General features: G+C 38.5%; 1 protein-coding gene across 1 annotated transcript; it reads left to right on the top strand.

Moving 5' to 3' along the window:
• The first annotated feature begins 329 nt into the window (after window positions 1–329).
• Window positions 330–10,844, top strand: UQCRB (ubiquinol-cytochrome c reductase binding protein). The gene is made up of 4 exons (XM_089517671.1): window positions 330–427; window positions 3,581–3,652; window positions 6,914–7,080; window positions 8,704–10,844. Exons 1-4 carry the CDS (start codon window positions 409–411, stop codon window positions 8,779–8,781), a joined length of 336 nt encoding a protein of 111 aa, XP_089373797.1. The 5' UTR covers window positions 330–408; the 3' UTR covers window positions 8,782–10,844.
• The last annotated feature ends 2,217 nt before the right edge of the window (window positions 10,845–13,061 follow it).

The raw sequence follows: 13,061 nt of genomic DNA, 5'->3' as shown, positions 1-13,061 counted from the left end.
TGGGTCATTTCCAGTGCTGCCAACAAGCCTTGAAGATAATTCCCCAAACCTTTGGCCAAAACTCACCAAATCCCCCCCACATCTCACCAAATACTTCTTTCAACTCTCAAAATTACCATTAAAACCAATCACCAAAATCACACCAAAGGCTCTGAAAAGTCCCCGTTTCCGTGTGAAAGTCACCAGATTGGCCACATGAGTGTGGTTCTGGACCTGAGCCGTAATAAGAAACGGCTGGTGTGCGTGCGTGGCGTGCGTGTGTCCTAGTGCCACAATAAACTACAACTCCCAGAGTTCCCCAGCACTAAGCCAATGACGTCACGGAGCACGTGACCCGCGAGGCGAGGAGGGCAGCTTTTCCCGAAAGGCAGCGCGGCAGAGAAGCGCTGCTGCTTCTCAGAGGTCAAGATGGCGGCCAGGGCACCGGGTGAGCGGTTTGTTTCGCAGTGTTCATGTGATTAAAGCGGGCAGTTGGGGCGGCTGTCCGGATTAGAAGGTCCCGCGGGAGGGGTTCAGCCCGGAGGGGAGGAAGGTGGCGATGGTCTTCTGCAGCGCTGCCAGATCAGGATCATGCGTTTATTCTTTGTTTGATTTATGAAGGGTATTTACACCCCGCTCTTCGGCCCGAAAGGCTCTCGGACGGCTGCCTCCTAGTCATAGGATAGATACTGTATGAATGTATTACGTTCAGATGAAATATGTGCGCATATATATATATATATGTATGACTATATTATATTCAGATGATGTATTATATATGAATATTTCATATTCAGATGATATGTTCAGATATTATATATATGTGTGTGTATATATATATATATATATATATGAATCTACTATATTCAGAATATATATATATATATATGTATGTATATATATATATATGAGAATATATTCAGATGATATTATATAAAATGAATATATTCTATATATAACACTTGTCCCTCCATATTCGCCAGGGTTAGGGGCACAAGACCCCCGTCAATGTGGAAAAATCACCACATTTTTACCTGAGAGGACACCTCTCTAGGAACCTCCAGGTCCTCTGGCGCAACTCTGTGGTCCACATCTGACACTGACCAGAGAACTGCCCTGGAGGAGCTCTCTAGGAATCTTTAGGTCCTTCAGTGCAACATTTAGTTAAAGTCGACCATAGAGTTGTGCTGGAGGACCTAGATATTCCTAGAGAGAACGTATTAATCAAATCCATGAATAATCAAAGCCGCAAATATGGAGAGATGAGTGTGTATTTATATTATATATGTATCATATTCAGATAATAGTTATATCATCCCCAACCTCAGAGCAGCTTACAGATAGTTATTCAGACAGTTATATCATATTCATATATTATATATGTTATATTATATTCAGATGATAGTTATATCATACTCAACCTCAGAGTGGCTTACAGATAGTGATTGAGGTTGTTGTACTTTGGACGCCATGAGAAGGAAGGTTTAATTAGAAAAGGCATTAGTTCCTGGAAAAGTGGAAGGCGGCAGAAAGACAGTGTCACCATGAATCAAAGACAACTTCAAGATACCTGACGATGACAACAACAACAAAGAGTCACCATGAGTGGGAAACAACTTAGAAGACAAACAACATAACACACACAAAAAGTCTAAAGACAAAGGTGACCAAATGTCATAACTGCAAAGGCAGACAAGGCACAGACTTTTCAAGACATGACCAAGAAAAGCCAAAAAAAATCCTAATATAAATGTAAATTCATGCTTCTTCGTATGGAGGACATTTTGGAATTCCTCCTGGACAGAGAGTTGAAATGAAAGACAGGTCCTGGAAAAGGGGGACACCTGGTCACCCCAGATAGACCCTAGTGAGATCATTAAATACTACGTAAGGATACTTAGAGGTGGGGATGCTTAGCCTGGAGAAGAGAAGATTAAGAGGTGATATGATAGCCCTGTTTAAATACTTGAAGGGATGTCATATTGAGGAGAGAGCTAGCTTGTTTTCTGCTGCTTCAGAGACTAGGACCCAGAGCAATGGATGCAAGCTACAGGAAAAGAGATTCCACCTCAACATTAGGAGGAACCTCCTGACAGTAAGGGCTGTTCAACAGTGGAACAAACTCCCTCGGAGTGTAGTGGAGACTCCTTCCTTGGAGGTCTTTAAACAGAGGCTGGATAGCCATCTGTCAGGGATGCTTTGATTTAGATTTCCTGCATGGCAGAGGCTTGGACTGGATGGCCCTTGTGGTTTCTTCCAACTCTATGATTCTATGAATCTATGGTTTTGGCAGCTCCTGCCTCTGAAATATAGCCTACAATACCTACAGTTAGCATCCAAAATCCACAAAATCCTTTTCTCTTTATGGGGCCAACCAAAAGGCTCAAAATACATGACGCAAGCTTTCAAATCTCCACCAGCTTCTTCATCAGGCAAAGGAGGGGGGGGGTATGCATTTTGTCAAGATGTTTGTGCTTGCATGAGTGTCCCTCCACATCACCTGAACAGAGAACAGCTATATCTTGACAAAATACACCATAATTTTATCTCCCTCCTGTATGATTTTTAACACCTCTGAAGAAAAAAAGTTTAGTGTGTTTGTGCCTTCATGTTACCTGTTGACTTAATATCCTAAATCCACAAAACAGGGCCAACTAAATGCACAAAATACGTGTTGCAAGCGTTTGAAGCTCTACTGGCTTCTTCATCAGACAAAGGTGCTAAAAATCATACAGGAGAAACATTATAAAATGTTAATGTTCGCCACAGGCTTGAATTCTCGCAAGGTGTTTTTGGTGTGTTGTTCTATAGAAAGATATCTGTGTAAACAGATCCCTCCTGGCCATGTGGCACTGGAAACAAATCATCCTGAAGTCCAGGAGATAAAATATGAATCACATTAGCAATGCAAAACAGTGTTTCTTCTGCCATCCCAGATGTCTCCATCCTTTGTAAGGTTACAGCCCCATTGGTTTAGGCAGAGAACATTGAATCTCTCAAGAGAAGCCTCTGTGCTTTTGCTTTAGGAAAATTTTGGCTATTATTCACTGGTGCTCTCCGATCCAAGTCCTAACCTGCTTAGTTTCTAAGCTCAGATGGGATCTGGTGCCTTTATAGCTTAAAAAGAATGTGGCTGTTCTTCAGTAATGCCATTAACCTCAGATAGAGTAAATGCCTCCTATAGTTGTTCTCCTTTCATAGCGTGGATAGTCACTGTAGCCAATAAAAACATAGAAAAACAATAGTCATGCAAGACTTGTGTTGGGAATCTACAGAAAATGTCACTTTAAAGGTGCAGACCTTTGAGATATACAGAATAGATCGACTTAAATTCTTTTTAGTAGTTCAACTACAACTCTGGAGACCTGGGAGACTCAGATAATAAGCAATTTAAGGTGGTATTTCTAAAAATGCTGTCGACCTTCAGAGATTGGGGGGAAAAAGATGATATAAACCTGTTTCTGGTGAAAAAGTATCAAGCTTTTTTGTTACCTTTATTTTTTTGTTGATTTGAACAACTTCTGTTTTGATATGCTTGTCTGGGTAAATTACTATACTTGATCTTCTGGTACGAACTAATGGTGATGATTGATGTTTCCAGCTGCAGCCAGTGGTCGTTTGCTTGATGGTCTGCGCAAGTGGTATTACAATGCAGCTGGATTCAACAAACTTGGTAGGTGTCTTGATTTGTTAAGCCCTTAATGGAAAGAACAAAATAAAAAATCTGTTATTATTGAACTTGACTGAAGGGATCAGTTACTATGAGAAAAGATGCATTGTGCCTTTTGTGTACTAATTGCTAATACAGGTTGAATCTTCCTTATCTGAAATGCTTGGGACCCAGAGGTGTTTTAGATTTTTGGATGTTTATTTATTTATTTATTGGAATACATATATTTGTATATAAATGCATAATGAGATACCATGGAGATGGGACCCAAGTCTAAACATGAAATTCATTTATGTTTCATATATACCTACCTTATACACTTAGCCTGGAAGTGATTTTAAACAATACTTGTGATAATTTTGTGCCTGAAACAAAGTTTGTGTATGTTGAACCATCAGAAAACAAAGGTGTCATTGTCTTAGCCCTGAGTAAAAAAAAAAGGTTTCGTTTTTTTTAATATTTTGGAATTCCGGATATGGGAGACTGAAGCTGTATGTTGCTTCCTCCTAATTATTCTTGCTGTTGTGAATTTTTATTGTTATTTTTATTGGTTTCTTCACAGAAGAAAAAGGGATAAAGCATTATTTAAATGTATTGTTTTTAAAAATAACATAAATATGTTGTGAGTTAACGCTTGTCACACTTGTCCATTGGCAAGTCAAAAAGTATTAACTGACACTCTATTTGATATGGTAAATATTGTAAACTTATTCCATGGTGACATCATTTGCTACCCATGGTAGGAGTGAGACTCCTTGAATCTGAGCCCTTGTTATGGTTGCATGCTCTCAGGTCATTTCCATCTTTTAGCAACCTTCCTGCAACTATCACAGTTTTTTTATTGGGAGGAAGTTTGCCGTCTCTCTTGAGGCAGGTAGAATTTGACTCGCCCAAGATCACCCAGTGAGCTTCCATGGCTGAGCAGGGATTTAAACTCTGGGCTATCAGAGTCCTAGTCCAACACTCAAACCAGTATCCCTCACTGGTTGTCAGCGTAGCAAGTGTTTCTCACATTTGCTATAACTATAGACATCTTCAAAGTGAAACAGCATTATAGTTCACCGTGCAATCCAGTGCAAGTTTACTGATAAATAAACCCCACTCTCTGGGTAAGTTTGTACAGGATTGCAGCCTACATTATTGTTTGCAAAGATTGCTGGTTAAAACAGATTATCGCTATGTCTTGCTGCAATAAAAGGTTGTATCCTATCCATGTCATTTGGCTGCTCCATTATACTTTACTGTAGGATTGAATTTGATTCTAAAATTCTTAAATGTATCTTTGTTTCACAATAAGTTAACAAGCTTGCAATTGTAGTGACTATAAAACCTACTTCTCATTGTGCCTATTAGACAATATTTGATTAGTCAAATGGTCCTTGGATTCTTGACTAACCTTAGTATAGATGGGTGGATGGTGAGAATTAATGGGCAGTTACATTTTGTATACTGATTTTCAGTCTGATTAATTAAGCTATACTATACTTGTGTCTTCTGTACTTTGTTGCATTATTGTATTGTAATTCTAACCAGATATATGTGCAGCATGACTATTGAGTCATTACTAGGTTGGTTTCAGGATAAGTTGGTTGCCCTTAGTTTCCCAATGACTTCAGTGAGAACTAAGTTGAGCCATGAATACTGTAATATGTCCTGTTGATTTTCATGAAATCCCAATTCAGCTAATTTACAATGGGATCTTGTGTGTGTGTGTGTGTACTCAGACCTAAGTTACATTAAGTTAAACAGAACCTATTCTCAAGTAGAGAGGGGAAATTTCCAGAACTTTGGAAACCACAGTGGGTAGATTTCTTCCCAAAAAAATTTTTTGCAAAAAAAAATAAATAAATTGAAATGCAAGCCCAAACCTTTTGTTACTTTGGTAACATAAAAGGCTTCGTTCATAATTTAGGGTGAAGTCTTGTTGCTAGATCTAACTTAAGTACACCTATTGAATAATGATAATTTTTAAATGAACATTGGTGTTCATTGGTGTTCATTCAGTGTTTCAACGCTAGTGAGGACTAAGAATAGTATTTGGACCTATAAACTTTTACTATTTGTTATATTTATGACTGTCAAAAATATAAAAGCCAGAATTTTGCACAAAATTGTGAATATATTCTAAAGACAGCTGCACACTGCTGCACCCTCTGCTACGTACACATACGTATCTTAGTTTTTCCAGCTAAGAAGTAGGAACAAATGCAATCACAAATTTTGTAGTAAACAAAATACGTTGTGCATTTAAGAAACATGATTTTAAGGTCTGATATAAAATTTATCTCACTGCAAAAATTTAACTCTCATACCATTTGAATCACTACTGAAGAAGATTCTCTTTAGTCATTATTTCTTCTAGAACTAGTATAACCATTATAGATATTTAGTTGTGTATTTTAGTTGTGTATTTTCCTTGGAACATATGCACATCGTAATATATAAAGTAACCAATGTCTGTATTGTTTTCCAATAAATGATCAGGATTTTTATCCAGATTTCTCTTCCTCTGCCTCCTTCAGAACTACTCCATCTCCCCAATTTCTCTCTTCATCCATTTCTGTGTTTGCCCTTAGGTAGAGGGCAAGGCCTTGAGATGAGGGAGTATGTGCACTTAATTTACTCAGTAGAATAGAATAATAGAAACAGTCAAATTATCTACATAATTATCTAGAATATAATTAAAATTATACAATACACTGAGTATATACTCCTCAGTGATGCCCCAACACCACCACTATGCTCCTCTAGTGAAGATGGAGAAATGCAGATTTTATGTTGGTGTTGAGTGCATGCACCAGAGGTATTGTTCTCTAGTTTGGTAGATTGTCTTACATAGCTTCATGCTACAGAGTTCCAGGCATTTTGAGTAAATAAAATCTTGTCAGAAAAAGTATTTTACTCATTCCCAAATATCTCATCTGAGTTTTTACTTCATTGCCCAATGTTTCCAGTTTTTCCATTGAAAAAACTGGTAATTTGTCTTAGGATAAGGAAAAAAACTTGCTATTTTCCCAGAATTTTGTAGTTTTTCTGGGTGTTCACATGGCTATTTTTGGATAAGTAAATAAAGAATGTCCAGAATGAGTGGTTCAGAGGCTCCAGAGCCAGTGTTCATGTACTTGGTAGTGGGAGAAGGTTCCATTGTGTTGTCAAATTTACCATCAGCTGTTACACAAATGATTAAAGACCTTGGCGCTCTTAAACTAAAGCTTTATACATCTTTGTTGCTGATTGACTGACATTTTGGTTAACATTTTGCAGGGCTCATGCGAGATGATACAATGTATGAAAATGAAGATGTGAAGGAAGCACTAAAGAGACTTCCTGAAAATGTGTACAATGACAGGTTATTTCGTCTCAAGAGGGCATTTAACTTGTCTATGAGGCAACAAATCCTTCCTAAAGATCAGTGGGTAAAATATGAAGAGGTATGAATTGTTACATACTTACGTATAATAGGTTTTGTTATTTTTTTTCAAAGGGAAGGCTAGTTCTAAGCCAGTGATGACAAACCTTTTAGAGACCGAGTGCCCAAACTGTAACCCAAAATCCACTTATTTATCGCAAAGTGCCGCATCCCTCTGACTTTTCAGTAACAAACTCTGGCAAACTCTATGCTGGGGTGACGGCACACGTGCCCACAGAGAGGGCTCTGAGTGCCACCTCTGGCATGAGTGTCATAGGTTTGCCACCACTGTTATAAGCCATCAATCAGCGGTTAGTTTATATATTATTTAAAATATTTATATACACTTGTTTTAATGGTTTAAAAACCCAGCCATGATGACTTTAAACAAGAAATCTTGAATATGCGTATTGTGTTTGTTTTAATAGAATTTGAATCAAGTAAGTTTCCAGTGACTTAAGTCAATCTGATAACAGTATTGGAGCTTGTGTACTTTGACTGAATTAATCCACCAGTGTACAAATAGTTGTTCAGCATGTTTGTAACTTGCAATTTGTTAGGACAATGCAGTAAAATCTAATAAAATGAGTGCATCAGCCATTAGACATCAGAGACTTTCACTTATACTGTACTTATTATCCAGCTTGGTATGTAAGAGATAGTAATAGATTTTTTACTGCACATATTAAAAGATGGTTGTCAGTGTTTTATCATACATGAGCATGATGATGTTACAGAATCCCATGCCAAGCCTGTGCAGATAAATGAAAAGCTTTGTTCCAAATAATAAACAAACAGCTTCATTTATATACCGCTTCATACTGAACTAACAGTGTCCAAGCAGTTTGCAACGGTAAGGACCAAGGAGGACAAAATGAATTGACTACAGTCTGAGTCATAGCTGGAAAGGGGAGAAATCTTCTCACTTCAGACTTTTACATCATCAAAGATTAGTTATTTATTAGTATTAGTATTATTTCTTACCCATCTCTCCCCTTGGATTAAGGCAGGGGACAACAACAATTAACAAACAATATCAATTAAAACACACCAGTTAAAACACACATCAATTTAAAAGAATAAGCAAGATGTGCAAATATTACGTAAAACTGTCTGCATCTAAAATTCATCATTTAACATTCACAATTTAAAAATTATCTAGATAAGCCTGCCAGAAGAGACTGGTCTTCAGTGCCACCACAGGACAATGGGGGCTGTCCCTAATGCTGGTATAGCTGCGTGCATGCACCACCACTGAAGCTCTATTGTCTGGGGACAACACGGGCTTGAGCATCAGCGGATTTTGGTATCTGCGGGTGGGGCTGCGAAATGGATACCTGTAGATACCAAGGGCCAACTGTGTATCTTAGTACTTTAGTAACTAAGAAAATGTTTGGTAGGGTAAAAATACTAACTGCACTAGTGCACTGAAAGTACACACAAATGCATTTTTGTAGTAGCAGGGGGAAAACCCTGCTGAATTTCATGGTCAGCAGTTTACATTTTAATACCATATTCCCTCTTCTGTACAATCAAGCAGTCTGTTAAGGATGAAATGCTGCATAGTCAGCATTTCTGTCAAACTTGTTCTTACAATGCGATGCATCTACCAAGTTTCCAATATATTTAACTTTCTTATTTTTAGGATAAACCATATCTTCAGCCATACCTGAAAGAAGTCATTCGTGAAAGACTTGAAAGAGAAGAGTGGAACAAGAAATAACTGCGGCTGACATTGGTTTGTGTGAATGTTTCAAATTAAATTATGTCAGGTAGAGGGATCTGTTGAGCACTTCTGAGTATTGAGAAGAAATCTGTGCAACTATTTACTACTGGTATTTGTTCATCCAGCTCAAAAAATAACAAAAGATGCAGCAATGCAGTAATACAATACAAAATACAATAATAATTAAAAAACACAACAGTAAAATTGTCTCCAGTCTCTTGGCTGTTATAGGTTGCGTGTGCCAACCTCAGTAAAAAAAAACAAACTCCCCTAAACCCTAAGATGTTGGCCATTTGGGGAGCTAATGGTAGAGGGAAGTTTTCCACACTTTCCTTTGGAGATGGGGTATCTATATATCGGGATGTAGCACTGAACTTGGCATATGACTTTGTAGCATCTTCTATTTCATCAAAAAAGATAAGATGAGCTTTCTTCATTCTGGTCATTTCAAAGAGTTCCCATGTATCTTAGTTTGTTTCTGTGTAATACTTCACAGCATCTTCAAGGTGTTTAATTTTTTCATCTTGATTCCTTGAATGACATCACTTCTTCACATTTCTTATGAATCGCAAGATATCCGACTTTAAGTCGTCTTTTCTCTGGTGTTAGTCATTGAATTATTTCATCTTTGTTCATCTTTTGCCTGGTTGAACTCTCGGCCTGGGGAACTGGTTCATTCACTATGGCTGGTAAACGGTACGGAATAATAGATGGTCTTACAGTAATGGTCACATTTGAAGAAAGAGAAACTTGACTTGGTGGATGTGGTCTGAAAGCAGCATTGGTGACTTTTGATGTATTTATTTCGAATCCATGACTATACTCATCTGGGAAAACTTCTAACAGTTTAAACTGCCTCTGTCTGCTGGTGTTTCACCCTTCGCTGAGTCCTCCTCGATCCATTTTTAGTAACCACAAGCTGACACTGACTGGCTGCTGCCTGGGACAGACCGCCAAGAAACGGCGGCCTGCTGGGCACCTGTTTTTCCTCCGGAGAGACGCAGCGCAACCCCCCAAACGGTGCGCCGTCACTCTGGAGTCAGCTCAAATAAACATTACCAAATCTTGGAATCCTCTCTCATAAATTGCAAGAAACTGGTTCAAGTCTGTTTTAGCGACATTGTCTGCTAGCATGGTGATCTTCATTCCAGTTGTTTGAGTAATTATTTTTGTCATAATACAGCTGTTTCCTGCAGCTGGGAGGATAGATAAGCAACAACCTTTGCTGTTTGTTTCTCCTCTTCTGATTCATTTTTAAAGGGGATGCAGGATGACTGAATATATATCCATCATCACCTCTTTTCCTTGGAGACAAGGATGCAGCAACATAAGTATTCAGCAGCAGCAGTGCTAAATTGGGATTATGCAATCCCTATTGTGTCTATCCAGACAAATGGAATGCTACATTAATACATCATTTAGGAATCTGTGTTTCTTGCCAATCTTTAAATAAAGGCAATTGCCTCATTTAACCTGAATTAGTCACTTAGATAAATTTACTGAATTACTAAGGCATACCTAGCATGCATACTTAAGTCACGCTCAGTATGGTTTGGCATAAAATCCCATTAGGATTGGTGTAAAACAATTTAGAATTCAGTCATCAAAAATGTGTTTGTTTGTTTTTATGTCAGAATGAGTAAGCATCTGTCTCTTGCTGAGAATTTGTACATATTAATGAGAAGAAGGAAAAGCAAAAATATGAAATTCCCACTTCTCCTATAATATTCAACATTGAGAACAGGGAAGCCCAGGGGACTCCTGAAGCTTACAAATTGGTCCAGAGTAAAAGCTGGCATAGTAGCAGCATATGTCTGGTTTTTATGTTCTTGATTCTGTGTGAATCAACTCTGTGGTGCAAGCAAAATATTGCAAATGATTCCTGTTAGAACAACTGTGCAGATATGGGTGGTTAACTTGCACTTCACTAAATACCACACCTATAGTTGCATATCTTCACACACAGTTCAAATGAAGTCACTTCAATCCCTTGCTGTATGATCACTTAATCTTGTACCTTTAAAAATGTTTTTATTGAATAAACATGCATATAATCAGTCTATATTTTGTAATCCACTTGAAATGCAGGGGAAATCATACAAAAGTTTGCAGTTTGATGTAGTCACATTTCAAATGTTAACTGGGTTATGAGACTACCTCTACCTATATTTCCAGAAGGATAGTAGCTGTGGTAATATGTTACCACTAACTTCTTCGTAGATTCTGTTATATCTTAAAAGACTAAAAAATTTAATATGGCTTAAGTTTTCATGGAGTGCAGGTTATTTCATCCAATGCGTAAAGCATTATATTGTGTAGCAACTACGTCTATATAGACACACAGTTTGGTGGATGGGAAAATTATGAACAGTGAAGTCTTCAGTACAATCCTCCCTGCACCCTCAGGTCCTCTGGGAGGCATTTATTGCAACACATAAAAAGCAGACTAACGGCAACCTCCCAGAAGATGTTCTCCGCTGCCGCTCCCAGACTATGGAATGCCTTGCCGGAGGAGATCTGTCAAATAACCAGCCTAGACAGCTTCAAAAAAGCTGTCAAGACGGATCTCTTCTGGCAGGCCTTCCCAGAATAGTTCAATCTAATTTCTATACTCTCCCTGCTTGATGTAACCACTGCCTCTACTAGAAAATTGTCATTTGAACAGATTTAATTTTTAAATTGTATTGTATTTAATCCTGTTTCAAAGAGGGGGGTGTCAACTTATTTATTGTAAGTATGTATTATTCCAAGATATTCTAGTCATGTAAGCCACCTTGATTGCTGCAGCAGAAAGGCGGGGTATAAGAATAAAGTTTATTTATTTCATTCATAGAATCGTAGAGTTGGAAGAGACCGCAAGGGCCATCCAGTCCAACCCCCTGCCATGCAGGAACTCTCAATCAAAGTATCCCCAACAGATGGCCATCCAGCCTCTGCTTAAAGACCTCCAAGGAGGGAGACTCCATCACTCTCCGAGGGAGTGTGTTCCACTGTCGAACAATCCTTACCTAATGTTGAGGTGGAATCTCTTTTCCTGTAGCTTGCACCCATTGTTCCGAGTCCTATTCTCTGGAGCAGCAGAAAACAAGCTTGCTCCCTCCTCAGTATGACATCCCTTCAAATATTTAAACAGGGCTATCATTATCACCTCTTAACCTTCTCTTCTCCAAGCTAAACATCCCCAGCTCCCTAAGTCATTCCTCATAGGGCATGGTTTTCAGACCGCCCTCCTTTGGACACGCTCTAGTTTCTCAATGTCCTTTTTGAATTGTGGTGCCCAGAACTGGACACAATATTCCAGGTGGGGCCTGACCAAAGCAGATTATTTATAATTTATGAAGCACATACAATGGAACTTAACTTAGCATCAGTGGCTGTTCATGAAACAGTTGTTCAGTCATAATACCGCTATCCTTCCAATTGATACATTCAGTATAATAAGCCTTTGTCAGTGACCAAGCTCCAAGAGAGTTCAGCTATTTTGTGTCCTTTGTACAACAATAGCCACTTTAAGATTATTGATCATTCTCAGAGTCGAAAGATGGATCTGTTTGTCCTATATAGAATGTATATGGGCACTGCTTGTGAATGATAGAGTAGATCACATTAGAAGATGAGAAAGTAGAAATATGAGTCCTGATATTATGAATGATGTTACTGTTTCCTGTAATTATGTTGCCAAGGTATATAATGAAGGCAGTCTAATTCTGTATAATAAGAATGGGAAGACATGAAACATCATGGTTCTTACATGTTTGGGAAACACATGGCCCTCCAGATGCTGTTGGACATCAGCTGTAACAAAGTCCAGTCCAGAGCAGCCAATGATGAGAGATTGTGGGAGTTGCATCCAGCAACATCTGGAAGACTACAGTTTCCCAAAGCAGATTGGAAGTCAGGAAGCGCCCTAAGTACAACTTTGGCAATCCATATTACAGTTTGGCAATTGATAATAGTTGATTTCAAGGCCTCACCAATATGTATACTTTTCTGTAGTCCACTAATTTCTTATCACTACAGAAAGGGAGTCATGATTCCTAGAAAGTTAATTCAGTACTGAAAGTTCTTTTTAAACTGGAATTTTTATTATTGTTGATGTGTGCTTTCAAGTCATTTCCAATTTACGGAGACCCTAAAGCTCAGAGTTTTTCTTGGCCAAATTTGTTCAGAGGCAGTTCGCTATTGCTTTCCTCTGAGGTTGAGAGGGTATGGCTTGCCCAAGGTCACCCAGTGGGTTTCCTTGGCTAAGCAGGGATTTGCCACCTAGAGTCCTAGCA

Source organism: Sceloporus occidentalis, unplaced genomic scaffold, assembly GCF_023333645.1.
Source record: "Sceloporus occidentalis isolate IW3139 unplaced genomic scaffold, rSceOcc1.0.p SCAF_3, whole genome shotgun sequence".
Lineage (NCBI taxonomy): Eukaryota > Metazoa > Chordata > Lepidosauria > Squamata > Phrynosomatidae > Sceloporus > Sceloporus occidentalis.
The sequence above is the reverse complement of the archived record's forward strand: the minus strand, read 5'-3'. Positions and strand labels throughout refer to the sequence as shown.